Source organism: Phaseolus vulgaris, chromosome 10 (genome assembly GCF_000499845.2).
Source record: "Phaseolus vulgaris cultivar G19833 chromosome 10, P. vulgaris v2.0, whole genome shotgun sequence".
Classification (NCBI taxonomy): domain Eukaryota; kingdom Viridiplantae; phylum Streptophyta; class Magnoliopsida; order Fabales; family Fabaceae; genus Phaseolus; species Phaseolus vulgaris.
In genome coordinates, this window is record NC_023750.2 from 22,927,974 (window position 1) to 22,950,300 (window position 22,327).

General features: G+C 42.8%; 2 protein-coding genes across 2 annotated transcripts; both read left to right on the forward strand.

Annotated features, from left to right (window-relative positions):
• Nucleotides 1-1,568: 1,568 nt before the first annotated feature.
• LOC137818453 (UDP-glucuronate 4-epimerase 3) lies at nucleotides 1,569-4,113 on the forward strand. Its single transcript, XM_068621900.1, has one exon. It carries the CDS (start codon nucleotides 2,366-2,368, stop codon nucleotides 3,662-3,664), a length of 1,299 nt encoding a protein of 432 aa, XP_068478001.1. The 5' UTR covers nucleotides 1,569-2,365; the 3' UTR covers nucleotides 3,665-4,113.
• Nucleotides 4,114-15,521: 11,408 nt separating this feature from the next.
• LOC137817111 (uncharacterized) lies at nucleotides 15,522-16,736 on the forward strand. Its single transcript, XM_068620342.1, has one exon. The coding sequence runs from the start codon at nucleotides 15,522-15,524 to the stop codon at nucleotides 16,734-16,736; it is 1,215 nt and encodes a 404-aa protein (XP_068476443.1).
• The last annotated feature ends 5,591 nt before the right edge of the window (nucleotides 16,737-22,327 follow it).

A 22,327-nucleotide genomic window follows, 5' to 3' on the forward strand; every position in this document is an offset into this window, starting at 1 on the left:
TTATATTATATTTATTTACAACAAGAAGAGCAATTTTGATTTCTTAAGTATTACTCTATTCTTGAATGTTAGTGTTAAAGACCTTGTGAACAAAGCAATCTTGTCCTGATCCTGTGGCTGTTCTACAGTAGTCCTTACGTGTACCTTTGCACATGATACTTTGCTGCCCTCACATAAATTGTTTCATAAGGATTCTTGGGAGATGCTTTTGCCTTCATTTTCAAGTTTGTTTACACTTCAAGTTGTTCTTTCAATGCCTTCTCTTTTCTTCTGGGTCCACCTCTCTTTAACACTCCAGCACACAAAAACAAGTACACAATAATTAATCACTACTACCTCATACATGGCTTCCACTATCTTTCAATTTCATATATTACCTCTGTTATATGTTTCCTTGAATTTGTATTTACACAAATAATCAAAACATGATCGTTTACCACCTTAGTTATAAGCAAAATTAGTTACTTTCTTATGAATTATTAAGTTTGTTAAGTATTCTGGTTTTCATACCATAAAGATATACGTTTTCTGAATTACTTTCCTTTATATTTGATACGAATAATGATTAGGAATAAAAATAATGGCATTTTTGAAATAATGACATTAAATAGAGTATAAATTTTTTGAAAATTGTTTATATTTAAGTCTACCAAATAGGGTATGTTGTTAACTTTGAAGATTTGATTTTGATTTTGAATGTAGTATTTTGTTTTTATTGTGAAGTGATTATTTTGTTAAAATTTATCTTGGAGTACATGGTGTTTAGGGAGCAATGTATAAAAGAGAAAGGTGATGAGGGTATTACTAATTCTAATGGATTCCTCAAAATTCAACCTTAGCTAGTTTGCTACGACAAATGAAGTATATGGTAAGAAAAATGGGATGTGAGAGAAAAAGTATGAATTGAAATGTATAACAAATTGTATTTGGACTTTTCCATGCCTTGAATGGAAATGTTTTAAGATGAGTTTCAACTTCTAAGAAGAGATATGTCTAAATAAATTTAGGTGATGGTAAATTACTCAACCTTTTAAGTGATTCATTGGTGTAGTTGAATTTGATGGAAAGGGAAAAATCAAGAAGTGTCTTCATGGAAAAGTTATATCAAAGATCATATACTACACTTAATGGTCAATGTTTTACTTTGATTACAAGGGATGCATGTGATTAATGTGCAAATAAATGAATTGAAACCAAAATTAAGTGGTTATAATATTATTCCTCAAAAACGGCTCTAGTAAATCTAACTATTGTATACATAGAGTTAAAACGATTCTAAATTTAGGAGAAGTTTTACTATCTCTTACTCCATTTTATTCAACACAAATTTTATTAGGATTTCATGCCCAACTTAGTAAAAAGAAGTTTTAGGTTTGACTCTCTAACAACTTAAATTGAGATTTTCTAAATTTAGAAATCATTAATTGCGGTGTTAAAGTCTATAATTAAACCCATTAATCCCAATGGTTTTTTCTAAAATATTTGAATTAAAAAGATTAAAATTCAAATCCACACGAATCTCACACGTCTTCCCTTTAATAGCAAAAAGCCTCTAAAGATCTCATCCATTGCATTTGCACAATTCAACAAACAACCCATTATTATTATGTTCCCTTCATAAATTTCACACTTAAAACCCCTCCTTCTCCAAAGGAAGTTTCCTCCACACAAAAATATCCTCAAACAAAGAGCCTCTCTACAAATCTATTTTAAAACCTCCCCAAATTCAAGGATCTCCAGCCAATCAAATTAGCATATTGCATCTTTTACAACCCACCCACTTGCATTGCATTTCTCCAATGAACACCTTTTGTGCTTTCATAGACAAAGGGAGGAAATACTAACTCAAAATTAAACACCCAAACACATAATCCTACTCCATCTTCTTCTACATTTCATCAAAATCTTCCTACCCCTCTCTCTATCTTTGAAGAAGCATTTCAACATTATTCTAAATCTTGAAACTTTTTTTTCTGAGTAAATTATAAACCCAAAAGGGATGCATCACCTCCAACCCATTCCTCCAAGAAACTAGAAGATTCCCATTTCGCACATACAAATATTTCTTTTTTCCTTTTGTTTTTAAAAAGAAAAGAAAAAAACAACTCACCAAACCTTCCTTTTTATTTTTTTCCTGTTCTCTCCATAACTTTCCTCATCTCAGAAACAAACACAGCCAAACCAAACCATACCATCACCGTTATAACGCTACCAGAAAACCCTAGAAACCCAACAATTTTGGGAACCTCAAACCCAATCCCAGAAACCAAAATCGGCCTCGCAATTCGTCGAATCCGAGGAAGAGAAATCGTGGGCACCTTTCAAAATCCTAGATTTTCCCGATCAAAAGTCCCAACTGAAGCAAATGTCGCACATAGACAGTGCCCCTTCGACCCCAGGGAAGTTCAAGATGGAGAAAGCCTCGTACTTTAACCGCGTGCGGTGGCACACCTCGCTGGCGAAGCTCGCCGTGTGGTCCTTCGTGTTTTTGGGCGCGATCTTGATCTTCTTTTTCCGGTCGCCGGCATCGTCGCCGGTGCCGGCGGACCTCTCGCGGAGGTCACTGAGGACCTACAACTGGGGCGGACCCGTCTGGGAGAAACGGGTCCGAGCCTCTGCCCGGGTCCGGTCCCGAAATGGGTTTGCCGTTTTGGTCACCGGGGCCGCTGGCTTTGTCGGCACCCATGTTTCTGCGGCGCTGAAACGCCGCGGAGATGGGGTTCTGGGAATTGACAATTTCAATGAGTATTACGACCCTTCACTAAAACGTGCACGCCAGTTGCTTTTGGAGCGCACTGGAGTGTACATAGTGGAAGGTGATATCAATGATGAAGCACTCTTGAGGAAGCTATTTGAGGTTGTTCCTTTCACTCATGTTATGCACTTGGCTGCTCAGGCTGGTGTGAGGTATGCCATGGAGAATCCTGGCTCTTATGTGCATAGCAACATTGCTGGTTTTGTGAATTTGCTCGAGGTTTGTAAGAGTGTGAATCCACAACCTGCTATTGTGTGGGCATCTAGTAGCTCAGTTTATGGACTCAACACTAAGGTTCCATTCTCTGAGAGGGATAGGACTGATCAGCCTGCTAGTTTGTATGCTGCCACTAAGAAGGCTGGTGAGGAGATTGCTCACACTTATAACCATATCTATGGTCTTTCATTGACTGGCTTGAGGTTCTTCACTGTTTATGGCCCTTGGGGTAGGCCTGATATGGCTTACTTCTTCTTCACTAGGGATATTTTGAAGGGGAAGGTGATACCTATATTTGAGGCTGCGAATCATGGCACCGTTGCAAGGGATTTTACTTATATTGATGATATTGTGAGGGGTTGTTTAGGGGCTCTGGATACGGCAGAAAAAAGCACAGGGAGTGGGGGGAAGAAGAGGGGGCCTGCACAGTTGAGGGTGTTCAATTTGGGTAATACTTCGCCTGTGCCGGTTAGTGATCTTGTGGGTATCTTGGAGAGGCTTCTGAAGATTAAGGCAAAGAGGAACATAATGAAGTTGCCACGGAATGGTGATGTTCAGTTTACACATGCCAACATCAGCTACGCTCAGAGGGAGCTCGGGTATAAGCCAACCACAGATCTGCATAGTGGTTTGAAGAAATTTGTGCGGTGGTACCTGAATTACTACTCTGGTGGGAAGAAAGCTGTTGAGTGACTGATTCTTTTGGCCATGTGATAATGTCTTTGAATTCTTGTTCATTATGATTCTTGTGATTGTTCCTTAGCTTTTTTCTTTCGTTGTGCGATCACCGTGTTTCATGTGTCAAGGATGATGCCATATTAGGAGGAAGTAGGAACCTTGTTTCCTGCCTGCATTGAGGAAGTTTTGTTGTTGGTGGAGATTAATGCCAAGAAAACCAGATACATCATATTCTCTTTTATTCTTTTTTTTTCCCTGAATGTAATTGTTGTAGTTTTAGAAATGTAGCATTCATGACTGATAGAGCATATGCTGATTGGTGGCAGTGTATAATAATTGTTAAGAAAATTTAGTAAAATCACACGATAGTTTGAATTCCTGTTTTCTGACTGAATGAGTCAATAAGACATGTATTTTATTTGCTTATGTAATTTTTCACCTATAAATGGACTCCTGTTTAATAATTCTTGCACAGCCCTACTACTTTGTGTTGCTATTATTGCTAACATTTTGATGGTGGTTCTGTGACACCAGGCACCGTTTCTCCTGAAAAGCCAGCTTGCTTGTATGTTTTTATCAGCAGATTATGAGATAATACTTGATTTTTTTGTCAGATAAATGATTCATAAGTTGTAAGAACTACTGACAAACTTTTTTTTATGCTTTCTTATCATTTGGAGGGATTCGTTTTTGAAATATTATTTTGGAATTATGTTGCAGTTTCATTGCATTTTGGTCTCTGGTAATCCAAATACTACTTTTGCTTGTGTCCCTTTGTTTTTGTTAACTAATAAAAGTTCTATGGAAATGTTTGAAGTCTTTCTGTTAAGGACATTCTTTTAAATGTAAGTTGCATATCTAATTTTTCGTTAATTTCATTTCAACTTTATATCTAATTTCTGTAATGTAACTTTTACATTTGAATATATAATTTTTTGTTTTTTCGTTTCCATTGTATTTAGATTTGAAGTTTGCCCCTTTCTGATAAAAAAGGAACTGCAGAGTTGAATTTGAGAGAGGTTGTTTTGGCATGATTGTTGGTTCCAATTACTCACTGTTTTGCTGGATTTCTCAGAAATACCTTAACCTTTATTTATGAAAAAATTGCCATTTATAAGAGTAATTCACTATTTGGTAAAAACAATGAGGTTCCTACTTTATACATGTATTAAGCAATTTTGAATTGGTGATCAATTTTGAACATTCAACAATCATAAAGATTTTGTCTGGTTGGAACCTGCATGTTACAGCGTGCATTGTTTGGAAATATTTGTCACTAAGACTTGTCTTCACTATTAGAATGCTCACAATCCTTACAATCAATTGAAGGCAAAGTATAATTGTAACTATGAAATCTCAAGTTGTTTTTAAGTACTAAATGGGATATTTTTTGGTGATTTTTCTATTAGAAATCACTGACAGATTTAAATAGCCTGATATGTCCAACCAAAAGGGTAAGATGCATGCCCCTAATCTCTTAATTTTATGTTTTTTTTACAAAAATAGACCACATTTGTCCTTTATTATCAAAATAAGGTTGTTTTTTAAAGTTGAGAAAAACTTCAACGTGATACAATAATTTCATTGTGGAAGAAATAAAAGTAACTCCATTTTGGTAATAAGGGAAAAAATACTTCAGTTTTGTCAAAAATCCTAATTTTCTCTAGGTTAAATTACTGAGCTGGTTCTTATAGTTGTTTTTTTTAATTTTTTTTTTTAAAAACTCCTGTTTTAATCACGCACTTTAAATCTTCATTGTAATAACTAAAAAATATATGATGATATTAAAATGAAATGTTTTTAAGTACACAAGCTAGAAGTGAAATTATTGCAAACATAGAGACTAGTTGAATAAGATTTTTATAAATCACAAACAATTGGAATATTTATAGAAATTCAAAATACATGCTCAAAAGAAACAAACTCAGTTGCAAGAGATTGCTACTCAATAACTTCTGAGAATAGCATTGAAGCATGCTTAGAAAATAAAATAGAAATAAATAATAAAATCTTAACATTTTATTGGTTTTAATACTCCTAAGGAAATTAGCTCAATCAAATTTAGTGTTGAACGTTTACCACACAAATAGATAACGATAATAAACAGAAAAAAAAAACCCACAGGATTAAGTCGTCCATCCATTTTTTTTTAACTTTCATGTTATATAGTAAAGTATTAAATTTGATTTACTAAAGTTAAATTAAAAAGGGTTATTATTTAAAAAGGACTAATTTTGAATTGTATTATTTAAAACATATGAATACATAATATAATTTGAATTTAAACTATAAATATTTATAATTAATTTTAAATATTGATTGAGTAATTTAATATCTGAAGAGGAGAGTTGATTCTGCTATAAATGTATATAGTAAGATTTCTCACCCTATCCACTCTACACACCCTTTTCCAACAATAGTCTCCATGGTAAGTTGTTGCTTCACCCACTTTCAAAACTTGGCAATTCTTTTTACTTCTGTTGGAGATCCCACATCGACTAGAGATTAAGATATTTCATAGTATATAAGTGGGTGCAAAACTCATCTTATAAGTCTGTTTTATGAGTTTGAGTTAGACTTAAAGTCCAATTCTTAATATGGTATCAGAGTTATTTTCGAACATATCCTACCGATTGTTTGTTGGACTTATCAGACCACCCGCTATCGAACTGTTATCGGACCGCCCATAATATACAATCCCACAGTTTTATGAGGTTGAATTAAACTTAAAGTTCACTTATTAATTATTATTCCTTCTAAATTCTCCCAATAGGAGAATTTAACCCATCTTTTTTCATGGTTCGCCAAGTTGCAGGCTCAATACCACTACAACTTGCTAACTTCACAAAGTTGCATATATTATTTCTCATCTTAATTTTCTACTAGGTTCAATCCCATCTATACTTTGTCATTTGAAGACTTTGAACACTTTTTTTTATCTTGATTCAAACAAACTTGATGGTACGATTCCAACAGATATGGGAAAATTGACAAAATTAAAGAAATTATATCTCTCATTATTTACTCATTGGTTCAATAGAACTTGACGAATTTGTTCTTTCAATGTAACAAAATTACTGGTCCAATAATGACCTTAATTAGTGTTAGTCATAATTCTCTTGTTGGCGAGATTCTATTTCTTTCTAGAAGGAGCTTTGTATTTATTCGATTGGATCTTAGTTATAATAATCTATCATATATAAACCTATCATACAATTTCAGAACTTTCTAGTCAACCATATATAAACCTTTCACACAATTTCGGAACCTGCTAGTCTACCATATATAAACTGTATCGACCGGTCCTCAGTCTCGGACGTTGACCAAAGTCAACATGGTGGGATCTCGAAGGTGAGGTCCACTGGAAAGTTCAGCAGGACAGGAAGGAGTCTCTTTAGGCTCACGGGTAAGAGTGGCCGAGGAGGGGGCGACACCAGTAGGGCGTGGAGTCCTTGGGCCTCGACACCTCAACAGTAAAGATGGATAAACAAGGTGGTTTTCAAGCCACACCCCGGTTACCAGAAGGGAGAGGCACAAATCACAAGGAACCCATGCATGGGGTGTAGGGATGCGATAGTACGCACCACCGTTAAAGAGTCACTGGGACAGAGATGACTCGTGAGGATCACGTCCCAAGGGTGATCTGCATGCATGGCCCGTGAGTAAGGCAGGGAACTCCCAGGGCGGATGACTTAGAGATTGGATGCATGAGTTGGCATCCAAGCAGTCATCCCGTGCCAGTAACACTTCGGTAGAGGAGTCTTACACATTGGATGGCCCTAAGTCTGGGTGTTAGTGTCGCTAAGACGCGCTTATAGAATGCTTAAGTCACAACTAAACAGAAGGGCAAGAACACTGAAAGGTATATAAGTGTGACAACAGATATAATCAGGTACGCTTTACGTTTGACAGAACACATTACGCTTTCATGACTGCAATTTACGCATTTCTGAGAGAAGAACAGAGAGAGTAAGAACACACACAATGATCTCAGAGTAAGATTTTGGTGTTCATTGCCCAAGAAACTGACTTGACCGTCGGAGTGTAAACAGCCGCGAGGGCGCCCTTTGTTTCTCTGTTTTCAGGTGTTTCCAATCTTGGAAGGGATCGTGGGAGGAGAGGGTTCTTGGACGCGAGGTTAACAGAGACGCACGAAGACGCTTTGGTCAACAGGCGGGAATATAAACCTTTCATACAATTCCTTTGACTTCTTGCAAGATCTTTTAAAATTAAATTTATTGATGATTTATTTTGTTCTTATATATCATTATAATTTTCCATTTTAAATTTTTTATCCCTTATATTATGTAGTATAATATTGTGTTTGTGTTCGAATAGGAAACTTCATCTTTTTTAAGATAATTGACGTAAGTTAATATTAGGATTGCACATTTTAGAGGTTGCACTTTGTTTTTGGTTTTGAATTAGCAAATATGGTGATAAACTCAAAGAAGATTGTCATTGGACACAACTTAACCAAGTGGTTAAGTAAGTGTGAAGGTTCTTTGCTAGAGAGGAAAAGAGACAAACACAATTATAGGGTGATGATGATGATGATGTTGCGAAATGGAATAAAGCATAAAGGAAACAATGGATACGTATTATGGCTGAATAGTAAAGGAAGAAAACAATAACACAATGAAATGGAATTATGGAAGGCGTAATGGAAGAAAAACGAAAGAGAAAGATGAGAGAAAGCTTATGGAGTGGAAGATGGTTCACGCCACTTGGAAGGATGGGAGCTTCCAAGATGAGCGGTGAAGAGCCGCCACTTGAAGTGCACTACTCTCAAGATAAGACCCAAAATATGAGAGCACTTAAGACTCACTAAACACTTAGACATAGTTTTTTTTCTATTCAAAATTCAAGTTCAAAATACATGAGGGAAGACACCCTATTTATAGGAGAGGGTGCCTTGATGGACAAGAGAGAGAGGAGGGGCGGAAAAGGAAAGAAGCCTTCTAGAAACTAGGTTAAACGTAGGGTGCCGCCCAAGATAGGAAAACTTCTAAAAATTAGGGGTAAAAAGAGTGAGAAAAGGGGCGGTCAAGGTTTCTAGAAGGTAGGGAGAGTTGGGTTTGACTCAAGCCCACTTTATACTAAGTACACCTTATTCTACTGAAATTAAAAAACAAAGAAACTGGCTGGGGCTCAACTCAATCATGTGGGCTCTGCTCCTGGTTTTCCTCTCATGCACTGGCTGTGGACTAATCCTGACCTAATGATATGATCCCAAGAACATGATAGAGATATGATATGAACATGTTATGGATTCAACAAGAGTTGGAATATGATTAGGCACTTTTTAAGAATTGGATCAATGTTCTTAAACATTCAAGAACTCACCAAATCACAAGAACCAAGCCAAACTCACATAGAAACCCATTTTGAACAACAAACCCATAGATAGAAACTCAAGAACACAACATATAGCATTTATATCCATGGAGGTCGTGACCAAAACAACAAGAACAACCAATTTGCACCGATTAAAATTGAATATAAGTGCAACAAATGAAAGAGGAGATCATAAGGAAGAGATTGCACCGATTGAAAGTGAAAACAAACAAGTAGAACAAAAATGGGTAATTTGGAAAGTGAAGGGGAAAATGGACTTATGTGGATGAAGTTCTTGGAATGTGCACGCCACTTGAAGGATGGTTGGCTTCAAGATGAGTGTTGTTGCCGCCACTTGAGAGTCCAAGAATTCACTCAAGATAAGACTAGAAGAGAAGAAGACACAAGTCTCTCTCACTCACTCACCAACTTGGTAGAGGTTCTTTACTCTCAAAATCAATCTTATTATTTCAAAGACCTAAGCCTTCCTTTTATAATGAGGAGGACTGGTCACAAGTATAAGAGAAGCTTACAAGAGAAGCTTTGAAAGGTTACCTTCTAACTCTTCCTATTCTAGTGCCTAAAGGAGTGTGAAGAGACACCTTTCTAGATCTTTCCTAAAACTAGTGCCTAAAGGTGCTATACAAAGGAGGTATCTTTTAGGTTTCCCTCTTTAGCATCTTCCTAAACACTACTCTATATGTTTTACATTTTATACAAAAGAAACTACAAAGAGAGATATTAATTGGAGCCCATTCTTGAATGCTCGTAGTCTTCTTTTAGGCTTGGTCCTCTCTTTATTTAATTTCTTCTTTATTTTTGAGAAGACTAGAAGGAAGAACTTTAAATGCTTGGGTGGATGGCCTCTTCCTCCATTAGTGAAATCCTCTTCTTTTTTTATCTCCATCACCTAGTCCTGAATTTTGTGTCATGCTCCTGATAGTTGGACTAATTCAGTGGGTGCTCTATCTCTCAGAGTTTCATCAATAATGAAATTCATTCAAATTGAGATTGAATTTATCTCATTTCAAATTGTTTCATTCTTTAAATATTTTATTTGATAGAACAATTCAAATTTATTAGATTTTAACTTTTATTGTATTAACTAAATATTTCAATTACTACCAAATTAAAAAAAAATATTAAAATACTATACAATTATTAATAATTCAAAAATATTAATGTTGATGATTGCTGATATTATTTTTCACTTAAAGTTCATTAAGATCTCTTCAATTAATTAATATTCATAACTTTTTTGGTTAACGTCAACAAATATTGCTTTCAGTGCTGTCGAAATTATTTAGGCTAAGAAATAATTTGAGTTATTTTTATGATGTTGTTAGTTATTTTTTGCTTAATTTTTCAAACAATGTCGACTACCAAATTTATTTAACATTAGAAACAAAGAAGTTAATTTATCTGAATAAGAAATAAGAGTGATCTGAATCAACAACAAAAAATTAATCTGGATCTCGAACGGGGTCGGGACCCAGAGAACTATTGGTATCACTCTCCTATCGGTTGGTCGGTCTAGGCTTCAATCTTTCTCCTTACAGGCTTCTCTCTCCTTCCTACTCGTCGCACCTCTCAGTCTCCTCGTAGCACCGACTCAAATGGTATCTGCAGAAGACACTCCGACGCTCAAGTCAAGAAAGGGGTTTGACACTCGGTTGTCAGAGTACTATAAATAATGACCTATCTAATTCTAGGAATCTGTGCTATTTATATTACCTTAGCAAGCCTTACTCATTAGGTCAGATTAGGGAGTTGGACCGCGTTTAGGGCTGCGTTAATTAGCTCCTGATCGCAGGTTAGCTTTGTTGACCTTGCTTAAGTGCATAATTGCGCTTGGTGTCGGTCGACCCATTGCATCAGACCATGATATCAGTCGATCCAGTGATGGGGACCGAGTCGTGGGACCATGATATCGGTCGGCCCAGTGATGGAGATTGAGTCATGGGACCATGATATCGGTCAGTTCAGTGACGGGGACCGAGTCATGGGAGCACTCATGCGACCCATACCGATAATATACTTGCCCCCCAGGCTCGAGAATGATTAATCCGAAGAGTCTTGAAAAGAAGTATATTGGTCAGTTTGCTGGGTTTTGCGTGATGATTGGGGTTCTCGAGGCCTGACGTGAACCAGGCGGGACCTGCAGATGTGACATGACCCACATTGATGAGGGGTTTGTCGCGTGCGAAATAGCGAAGACCGTTGGATTAAAGAGATCTAACGGTTGAGATCGTTGCTATGCTTCGTCTCCCAAGGTCTCCCAAGACCCTCGAAGGCTATAAATAGTGGTCCCAATAGTGCCGAGGTAATGCACCACTATTCTGATAATTGCTCTGAGATCCGAGTACCTCTCGTCCTCCTGCGTTGCTATTTTTCGTCTTTCACAAGGTTAGTCATTTCTTCATTGCCTCGTCCTACCTCCTATTCTTCAGCTGCCCCTTCCCTCGTCCTGTGAATCCGTCATCTTCGTCTTCGTCTTCTGTGTCTTCATCTTCCGATTCCAACTCTTCCACAAGCGAACCTATCACGGTTGGTGCCCTTTAGACGGTGCATCCTGTGGAGGATACGATTTGGGGGGACAACCTGGGTAGTGTTGTCGACCGGTTGGGCTCCCCTGAGTAAGTCATCTCCCCCTCAAAGCTTGATTGGGTGGATCCTAAGGTAACTAGGATCACCTCTGTTTTCACGATCGAGACCTTTGTTGCCCAGTTTTTAGACAAGGTCCCGATCTTGAAGTCAGATCTGCCGAGCCTTGCCTCATCCTAGCTTCTTCTTTATCGAGCCTTGCCTCCCGACTAAGACTACAAGTATGGGTCGGTCTTCTTCTGCCGAGCCATCTTTCTTCCATATGTACTCCTGTTTTTTCTTGGATCTACATATTTCTTGACCTTTTGATGACTTTACCTCGGGCGTCCTTCAGGCGCTCGATGTTTCTCCCACACAGTTGCATCCAAACACCTGGGCGTCCATTCAGGCCTTCCGCATGATATGTGATGTCCTTCGCCTTCATCCTACCCCTTCATGATTTCTAAGCTATTATACTTCTCACCCGGCCGAGCCTGTTCTGTGGCATTTATTGATCAGTCGGACAGGTAATGTTTTGTTTAATGCCTTCACGACCTCTTATAAAAACATAAAGGAGAAATTCTTCAAAATTATCATATGACTAGAGGGTACGCCATCTTTTTTCGATGAAGTTGACCGGTCGAGGTTTCCTATGTTTTGGACTAGGAAACCTCAAAAGTTTAAGGAGTGGCCTCGTCCGGTCGTGAGTGCCGAGGAGCGAGAGATTCTTTCTCTCTTCGCCAAGCTCCCAAGGAAGCTTCCCACGCAGAAGCTAGTTGGTGTGTATACCGAAATGCAATGCTGGGCGGCCTTTAAGGGTATGCTAGTTTTCTCTAGTCTCGGTCAGATACTTAGTCTTCACCTGACGGTACGATGCCAACGCATCCTCCTCCTCGTTCACCATCGATAAACGTATGAGCTCAATAGGCCAATCCCACCTCCTGGTGCCGGGACATCCATGGAGGTTTCAATGTCACCCCTGTCGGTGTCGGGGGTTGACTTATAATTTGCAAAGGGGGTGCAAATTGGTTTGACGGCTCCGACGAGGGAGCTCATTCGGGCCGTCCCCTTGGATGATTTTCTTTGCGGAAACATCGAGATGATGTGTCGTGCGTTGGTTTTGGCCCGCCTGGGCACCGAGGATCAGGTCAACCATGCAGAGGAGATCTATTGGCTCAAGCATGAGCTGGTTAAGGCTTCGGGGAACCTGAAGAAATCTCTAGTTGCTAACACTGAATACGCCCCCTCGGGAGGCTGCTGAGCGAGAGATTGCTCAGGGCCGGGTGGCGAAGCTCGAGCGATGAGTGGAGGAGAGCTCGGTTGAAATTGCCCGGCTAAGGAAGGTTGTTGAGGAGGAAGGCAACAAGAACTCGATACTGCAGGTCGAGAACTCTGAGCTGAAGGGGGAGAAAGAGAAAGTGGAGGCAGAGCTGGATAAGAACTTCGAAGATACTCTGGAGTTAATCAACCAGAGTTTTTTCCAGGCCGTGCACCAGGCCCACGTCCTCTACAATGATCCACCATTGTCGGATGACTTCGACCCCAAAATGAAAGTGTACGAGGGTCGAATCTTGCCAAGAGAGGAGAGTAGGGCCTTGAGGAGCGCGATTGAACCTACACCGACCGAGGATGTTGAAGACGAAGATGAAGATGAAGTCTTTTCGCTCTATGTTTTTTCCCTTGAGGCCAGGGTGTGACCTCCTCCTTTCCTTTTATCAATGAAATGGTCATTTGCTCTTATGCGATATTTTAATTGAATAATGAAATTGCACAAGTTAAATAATTAGTCGGACTACCTTAATTGAATTAACAAGTTAAGTAGTCAGTCGGAATAACTTAATTGAACATAGAAATTGAATGTGTTTTAAGGTGTCGACAGAGAATGTCGGTTAAGGCTTCATCCAGACCGCACCATCTTTGGGGTATCGACAGGGTATGTTAGTTAAGGCTTCATCTAGACCGCTCCATGTTTTTATGGTGTCGGCAGGGTATGCCAGTTAAGGCTTCATCCAGACTGCACCAAGTTGGTGTCGGCAGGGTATGTTGGTTAAGGCTTCATCCAGACCGCACCAAGTTTTTAGGTTCCAACAGGGTATGCCAATTAGGGCTTCATCCAGACCGAACCGTGTCCTTGGGGTGTCGACAGGGTGTGCCAGTTAAGGCTTCATCCAGACTGAACCGTGTCTTTCGGGCGTCGGTAGGGTATGCCGGTTAGGTATTCATCCAGACCGAACCGTGTCCTTGGGGTGTCGACAAGGTATGCCGGTTAACGTTTCATCCAGACCAAACCGTGTCTTTGGGGTATTGGCAGGATATGCCGGTTAGGGCTTCCTCGACTGAACTGCTTGTCAATGAATGCAAAGATTTACAAAATAATTTGAAGAGAAACGCTTCGTTAAAACTTGTCTAGCCGAAAACCCTCATTAGGGAGTGTACCGACCAGCCCTCGGACGTCGTTTGACCACTAATAATGATGGGCCCACGAGCGACGTGGGCAAGTGCCTTGTAAGGCACGTGAACCAAGGTTCCGAGGAGTGGTCAGGCGTCGATCACCAGGATGTGTTGATGTGTTCTCGGCCGTATAGTGAGGACGGTGAGAGATCAGACATCAGTGACTCAAACAGTAGAGCTAGGTCGTAAAAGGTGGACCCCAGACAACACACCCCAGTTATCAGTTAGGGAGAATCCTAGGTCACGAGGGTCCATGCGTGTGAAGTGGATGACGCGTTCACGCGTAACACAAGTATAAAACCACTGGAAAAGATACGACTTGTGAAGGTCACGTTCTAGGGGTGAGCTGCATGCATGGCACGTGAACAACTAGGGCGCTCCCAAGAGGGGTGACCCCAAAGATCAGGTGCACGAGGAGGCATCCAGGTGGTCATCCCGTCAGAGGTTGCATTCCAGTTAGGGAACCCCACACGCTAGGTTATCCTAAGAGTGGGTAACTGCGACGCTGGGGCCCACCCCCTCAGGAAGCCTATTTTGGGTAACGGAAACAGTGGAAACCTTAGGCTATATAAAAGGAAGTAACAAACTTAGTAAGGTACGCTATTCATTTGCGCCGCTTAACACACACAGTTATAGTCTTACGTGAAACAATTTTGGTGTTTCCTAGCCCTAAGATTGACTTGAGCGTCGGAGTGCAAACGACCTCTACGGCGCCCTTTGTCTTTGTGTTTTTAGGTGTTCAGTCGAAAAGGTACCAGGTCTGGACGCAAGGATTCTTAGGCGTGAGACTCTCGTAGACAAAGGTGTTTTTGGTCAACCGATAGGAACATTTGGCGCCCACCGTGGGGCACGATACAAAACATTGTCCCACCAGTAAGGACTAGAAAGATCGAGAAGATGAGAAGTACGAGGCAAGGACCTGTTGCACCAATTGGAGGCGAAAGCCTCACCCTGCAATAGGTTATGGAAACGATGCAAACCCTTCAAGAAGAAGTGGCTGTGTCAAGAGCATACCAAGAACGCATCCAGGCTGATTTGGCGGCGTCGTGGGCAACGAACGAAGAACTGCTCCTTTTGAATGAGGAATTGCGCAGGGATCTGCAAACCTAGGCAGGCGGACGTGAGGAAGGAGATCAAGAGCCTACGACGCCACCTAGGGAGTTTTCGATGCCGTTCTTGCAAGAAATCATGGATGTCGTGATACCGACCACGTTCATAGGGCCCAAAGTTGCCTTCACTGGTACAGAGGACCCGGAGGCCCATCTCACGGCTTTCCATATGCAAATGATGTTGGTTGGGGGCTCCGACGCGGTGAGATGCAAACTGTTCTTGAGGACTCTGGTGGGAATAACGATGGATTGGTTCATCAGCCTCCTTGATGGCCACGCAACGTTGTTCCCACAACTCACCAAGCTGTTTAGAGCACAGTACATCGCGAATCGGGCCCCCCCCACCCATCTCTTATGATCTATTTGACATAAGACAGTATCAGGAGGAGTCCATGAAGGAGTTCCTTCACCGTTTCGGAGCACAGGTGGTGAGGTTGAACCTCAAGGACGAAACGATGATGGTCCACACGTTCAGAAAGGGCATTGTGCTAGGCCCCTTCAGTGAATCGCTTATCAGAAACCATCCTAAGACCTTCGACGAGATAAGGTGTCGCGCGGTGGCTCATATTGCGGCGGAAGGGGAAGTTAACGAGAAGCGCACGTGTGTGGTTCCCATGCGCCCGCGTGCATCAGGTCGACCTCCACCCCTAAGGGTGCATGAGGCAACGACAGAGAAGAAGACCCCTGCGAAGCAGCAACTCTATCAACCAAAAAAGCCTCAAACCAGGGGGCGTGAGAGGGAGAACGTGCCACCATGGCACGACTTCGTGGTAGAGCTGAAGGACCTCATCGCTATCCCCAACATAGCGGAGAGGCTGAAGGTACCCCCCAAGACCAACAAGAAGCTCGGGCCCAACAAGAACGTTTGGTGTGAGTTCCACCAAGCATTCGACCACCCCATACGTAATTGTTTGGCACTGTGGCACCAGCTAGATGAGTTGATGAAGAACGGTTTCCTAAGGGATTACTTTCAGGAAAAGCAGGGTGTCGAGGACGTGGCGGTGACAAGGGGTGGCCTGGGGCATGAAGTCCCCGTGAATGGTGAGATTCACACCATCGCGGGAGGTTTCTCGGGAGGAGGTTGCACCGCTTCTCAGCGGAAGAGGTACGCACGGGCGGTGATGTCGGTAGAAGCACAAAGGGCCAACGATGCTTTCGATGTCGACCTTGTCTTCACTAAGGCCGACCTCCAAGACGTTGTTCCCCATGACAACGACCCGGTGGTAATCTCAGTAGTAACCGCAGGAAGGAAGGTGCACCGTGTATTAGTGGATCAAGGAAGCTCGACAGACATAATGTTCTGGACGACTTTCAATAAGCTGCAATTGTCTCCTGACATGCTAAGGCCCTATACTGGATGGCTGTTCGGTTTCGCGGGAGACCAGGTGGAGGTGTGTGGACACTTAGAGCTGAGGACCACCTTCATGGATGGTACCGCGTCCCATACGGAGAACATCAGGTATCTCGTCGTCAATGCCTCCTCCGCTTATAATATGTTGTTAGGTAGACCTACGCTGAATAGGCTGGGGGCGGTGCCGTTGACGAGGCACATGAAGATTAAGCTTCCTAACTTGGTGGGAAGGGTGATTACCATCAAGTCATATTAGAAGGAGGCCAAGAGGTGTTATGAGAACAACCTCAAAACGAAGAGAGGGGTATTCATGGTCACTGTGCACCCACCACACTCAGAGGAGGTCACCCAGCCCGAGATCAATAACGTCAAAATCGCCCGGGCTGAAGCAGAGATCTCCCGCACAAAGATCGCCCGGGAGAGTCGACCTGAGCCGGTTGGCGATGCAGGGGAAAGAGAGATTGGAGGAAAAACTTTGGCAGCACGCTCGACCAAATGGCGTAGGATCGAAGTGTCAAGGTTCGACCTGTCCACTAGAGGGAAAAGGAACGACACCTAGCTGACTTAGAAGAGCTATTTGCGACGATAGCTAAGTACTGGCTGAAACTGGACCCCAAGAAGCGTGTGTTCGAAATAGAAGCAGGGAAGTTTCTGGGTCTCTTGCTCACCAAGCGTGGTATGGAAGTGAACCCAGAAAGGTGCGCACTGACGAGGCGCATGGCTGTCCTGTCTGGATTTGCGTCAGCCGGAGGAGAGGGCGACCTCCCTTACCAAGAGTGTAAAGAGGCGTTCATCAGGCTGAAGGAGTACGTAGCCAACCCTCCAGTCCTATGCAAACCGCAGCCAAGCACGCCACTTAGCTTGTATTTAGCGGTGATCGATCACACGATCAGTTCAGTCCTTGTTCAAGAACAGGACCAGTTTCACAAACTCATATGCTTTGTGAGCAAAGTATGGCAAGGGCCTGAGGAAAGATACTAGGTGCCGGAGAGGGCGACCCTGGGTGGTCACATGTCAGCTATTCCCCAGGTGGGCTGGTCCTTTCAGAATGACAGAGGTCCTTAGGGACAAAGCATATAGACTTGAGACGCTGGATGGAGGTGTGGTTCCTCACACATGGAATGCGGTCAACTTCAAGTTTTATTTCAGTTAAGTAAAAACGTTGTACATTGCATTAGGGGACGCTCTTTTTCCCTTATAAGGGTTTTTTAATGAGGTCACCCAATAAATTTCGATTTGAAATGTTTTCTCGAGTTTTGTACAATGTAGTTAAGAACTTGTTTTCCTTGCGTTAAAGGTCTCGTGAGTGGAAAGGCAGGTTCGTAGAGAACGCCTCCCCCTTCGAGTGAGAACGCCAAGGTTGAATGAAATAGTTCATCAGTTAAATCCTTCTCGCCCTTGAGCGAAGCTGAGGGCAATAAGAACTTGTTGCCTTTGCGTTAGAGGTCTCGAAAGTGGAAAGGTAGGTTCGTAGAGCACACCTCTACCCTCGAGTGAGAACGCCAAGGTTGAATGAAATAGTTCACTAGTTAAATCCTCCTCGCCCTTGAGCGAAGCTGTGGTCAGTAAGAACTTGTTTCCCTTGCGTTAGAGTTCTCGAGAATGGAAAGGTAGGTTCATAGAGAACACCTCCCTCTTGAGTGAGAACGCCAAGGTTGAACGAAATAGTTCACCAATTAAATCCTCCTCGCCTTTGAGCGAAGATGAGGTCAGTTAAGAACTTTTTCACCTTGTGTTAGAAGTCTCGTGAACGGGAAAGGTAGTTTCGTAGAAAACACCTCCCCCTCGAGTGAGAACGCTAAGGTTCAACGAAATAGTTCACCAGTTAAATCCTCCTCGCCTTTGAGCGAAGATGAGGTCAGTTGCAAACCGTTCACTTGGTTAGAAGCCTCGAGTGTTGGAAAGGTAGGTTCGTAGAGAACACCTCCCTCTCGAGTGAGAACACCAAGAATGGAGAAGTATGGTTCACCAGAGAAATCCTCCCTCGCCTTTGAGCGAGGACGAGGTCAGATACGAGCCATTCCCTTGCGTTAGAGGATCTCGAATGCGGAGGAGGTAGGTTCGCAGAGGACACCTTCCCTTCGAGTGAGAACGTTAGCGGTAACATAAATGGTTCGTCGGTGAAATCCTCTTTAAGAGGTCAGTCACAGGCTATTCCTTGGGTTAGAAGTCTCGAGAAAGAAAAGGGCAGGTTCGTAGAGAACACCGCCCCCCCAAGTGAGAACGCCAAGGTTGAGCAGCGTAGTTATAGTTAAATCCTCCCCTGGTTCTGAGCAAGGGTGAGTTCAGTTCAGGTTAGTGTGCAAACCCCCGCTACTTATGCGCGGTGGATAAGATGGGCAAGCGTGCTACCTAAAGTTCAAAGAGATCGTTAGAGGCACTGTTGGAACGCAGGTCGCCCGGGCGAGGACTTAGTCTCTTCGCTGAACAAGTCAGCTCGAGACTGGGGGGCTTATGTACCGAACACTCCTCGGGCGTCGTTTGACCACTAGTAATGATGGGCCCACAAGCGGCGTGGGCCAGTGCCTTGTAAGGCACGTGAACCAAGGTGTCAAGGAGTGGTCAGGTGTCGATCACTAGAATGTGTTGATGTGTTCTCGGCAAGACGGTGAGAGATCGGACATCTGTGACTCAAATAGTAGAGCTGGGCCGTAAAAGGTGGACCCCAGACAACACACCCCAGTTATCAGTTAGGGAGAAGCCTAGGTCATGAGGGTCCATGCGTGTGAAGTGGATGACGCGTTCAGGCGTAACACAAGTATAGAGCCACTGGAAAAGATACGACATGTGAAGGTCACGTTCCAGGGGTGAGTTGCATGCATGGCATGTGAACAACTAGGGCGCTCCCAAGAGGGGTGACCCCAAAGATCAGGTGCACGAGGAGGCATCCAGGTGGTCATCCCGTCAGAGGTTGCACTCTAGTTAGGGAACCCCACGCGCTAGGTTATCCTAAGAGTGGGTAACTGCGACGCTGGGGCCCACCCCCTAAGGAAGCCTATTTTGGGTAAAGGAAACAGTGGAAACCCTAGGCTATATAAAGGGAAGTAACAAACTTAGTAAGGTACGCTATTCATTTGCGCCGCTTAACACACACACAGTTACAGTCTTATGTGAAACAATTTTGGTGTTTCCTAGCCCTATGATTAACTTGAGCGTTGGAGTGCAAACGACCTCTAGGGCGCCCTTTGTCTTTGTGTTTTCAGGTGTTCAGTTGAAAGGATAGCACGTATGGACGCAGGGATTCTTGGGCGTGAGACTCTCGTAGACGCACGAAGGTGTTTTTGGTCAACCGGTAAGAACAGGGAGAAAACAATCAGACAAGGAAAGCGTGCGTGAATTTTATTAATTTAAATACAATAAAATTTGAGGTGCGTGGTATTCCACGTCCTCGGTACAGTTTTTCCTGAAAGCCACTATAAGTGGTGGCTCCCCCCCCCCCCACCCCCCCAACTACAACTTCTCGGACTCGGAAGGGTTATTCTCAGTTGGACGAGAATTGGCCTTCGATCTTCCATGCCTCACTTCTTATTCTCCAAACAAGATCTTCCTTCTAAAAGCTCCTCGGTCGGACCTTCGTGTTGTAATGCCTTGCCGCTCGAAGCTTGCATGCGGTCTCTCAAATTTTGCTTTTGTCCCGAAGCTCGTTGACCAGGTCTAGACTGAGCGAGAGACTGTCTTCGTTCACAGTCAGGTCAAACATTTACCTCCGGATGGTAGGCTCGCCTACCTCTACCAGGATCATTGCCTCGGTGCCATACGTTAGGCTAAACGGGGTTTCTTGCGTAGATGTCTGGGGGTGCAGCGATACGCCCAAAGGACCTCCAACAACTCTTTTGTCCACCATCCTTTTGCCTTACTGAGTCCCTTCTTTAACTCGTTCGGGATAACCTTATCTGGAGCCTCGACCTGCTCGTTGGTCTGGGGTGCTCGACAGAGGCTCTTATTAATTTGATGTCGAGATCTTCGTAGAATGATTAAAGTCCTCGGTCAATGAATTGTTGACCGTTGTCGGTTATTATGGTGTGTGGTACGTCGAACTGGCACACAATACTTTGCCATACAGAATTTTGCACATTCTTGGCCGAAATGGATGTGAGTGGCTCGACCTTGATCCATTTGGTGAAGTAGTCAATGCCGACCAAGAGGAACTTGGTCTGACCTTTCCCCGGAGCGAAGGGAAAAATGATATCCATTCCCCAGATGGCGAACGACCATGGGGATATCATGTTGTGTAGTGCTTCCAACTTGAGGTGATGCAGGGGGCCGAACTTCTGACAGTTAGCGCATTTCTTCACATACTCTACACAGTCTCCTTGAACGGTCGACCAGTAATAGCCGACCCTGAATTGGCAGCCATCATCTGTGTGCCAGAATGACTGTCGCATGCCCCCTCGTGGATTTCTTTGAGGATGTACTCGACCTGGTTCCCAGTGATGCATTTCAGCAACGACCTCGAGTAGCCCCTTCGGTAGATATCCTGGTTGATCATCATGTACCTTGAACTTTGCTGCTTGGTCTCGGTTTCGGTGTTGTTGGTCGCTAAGCATTCGGCTTCGGCCACGCTAGGTTGTCTTAGCCAGATTTGTATGATAGACTTATGGTGGCTCTTCTTCTTGGTAGTCGAGAATCAAGACAATGCATCGGCCCTGGTGTTGTCTTGGTAGCGGATGTGTTCCACCGTTACCTTCTGCAACCGAGCGATGTTGTTGTTGACCGTGTGATAGTATCTTTGAAGGAAAGGCTCCTTCACTTCGAATTCTCCTTTGATATGACCGACCATAACCTGTGAGTCGCTTTTGCAAGTTACCTCGCGAGCTCCCATGTCGTATGCCAGGTTTTGTCCCCAGAGGATAGCCTCGTACTCGGCTTGGTTATTAGTGGCCTTAAACCCAAATTGGAGGGCTTGTTCCATAAGGAGATTGTCGGGCCCTTCGAGGACGATTCCCACTCCGCATGCGGTCTTGTTTGAGGATTCGTCGACGTATCTCGTTCATTCGGTTGAAATGTCCGGCAGAGGTTGAGCTCGACAGAGAAGTTAGCCAAGCATTGGGACTTAATTGCGCGTCTTGGCTCGTATCGGATGTCGTACTCTGAGAGCTCGACTGACCACCCTATCATACGACCTGCAAGGTCGGGTTTAGATAAAATTTTGAAAATGGGATAGTCAATTCTTACCGTGATGGAGTGGTTCTGGAAGTAGGGGTGCATCTACCTAGTCGTTAGGACGAGGGCGAGGGCTACCTTTTCAATCATTTGGTACCTTGTCTCGGTTGCGTGGAACATTCGACTGGAGAAGTATATTGTTCGTTCTTCACTCTCTACTATTGATCAAGAGATTTGAAGAATCCAAATCCAAGGTGTTTGATGAAAGGCTGGAGTTGTTGCTGTGTGTGGGTGGGATCTGGGTATATTAAAGTGTAATCCGTTGGGTTCAATAATGTCAAAGTTCAAGAGGGGGGGTGAATTGAGCTTTTAAAACTTTCACGCAGATTCAGATTTTATCACAATACACAAAAAATAAATCGATTTATTTATCAATGAACAAATTTATTTTTACTCTGTTTGTGTATTAAAATCGTTTATATCAGTTAAGTAATTCTTGATGTTAAGCAGATTAATGCTCTAGCTACACACATATTGATTTTAGAGAGGAGAGTATGAAAAGCAAAATCAGTGCACTTCAACTTCTAAAGGAAGTGATAAAGGTTCAATTACTAGCTTGACAATTAATTGGGTAACCTTCTGTACCGACCAGATAGTCGGGAGTGATGATGTGGCAGCAAACGATAATATAGGCGTGTTGAACGGAACACCTGGATGACAGAAGGGAAGGAAATCGGGAAGCTC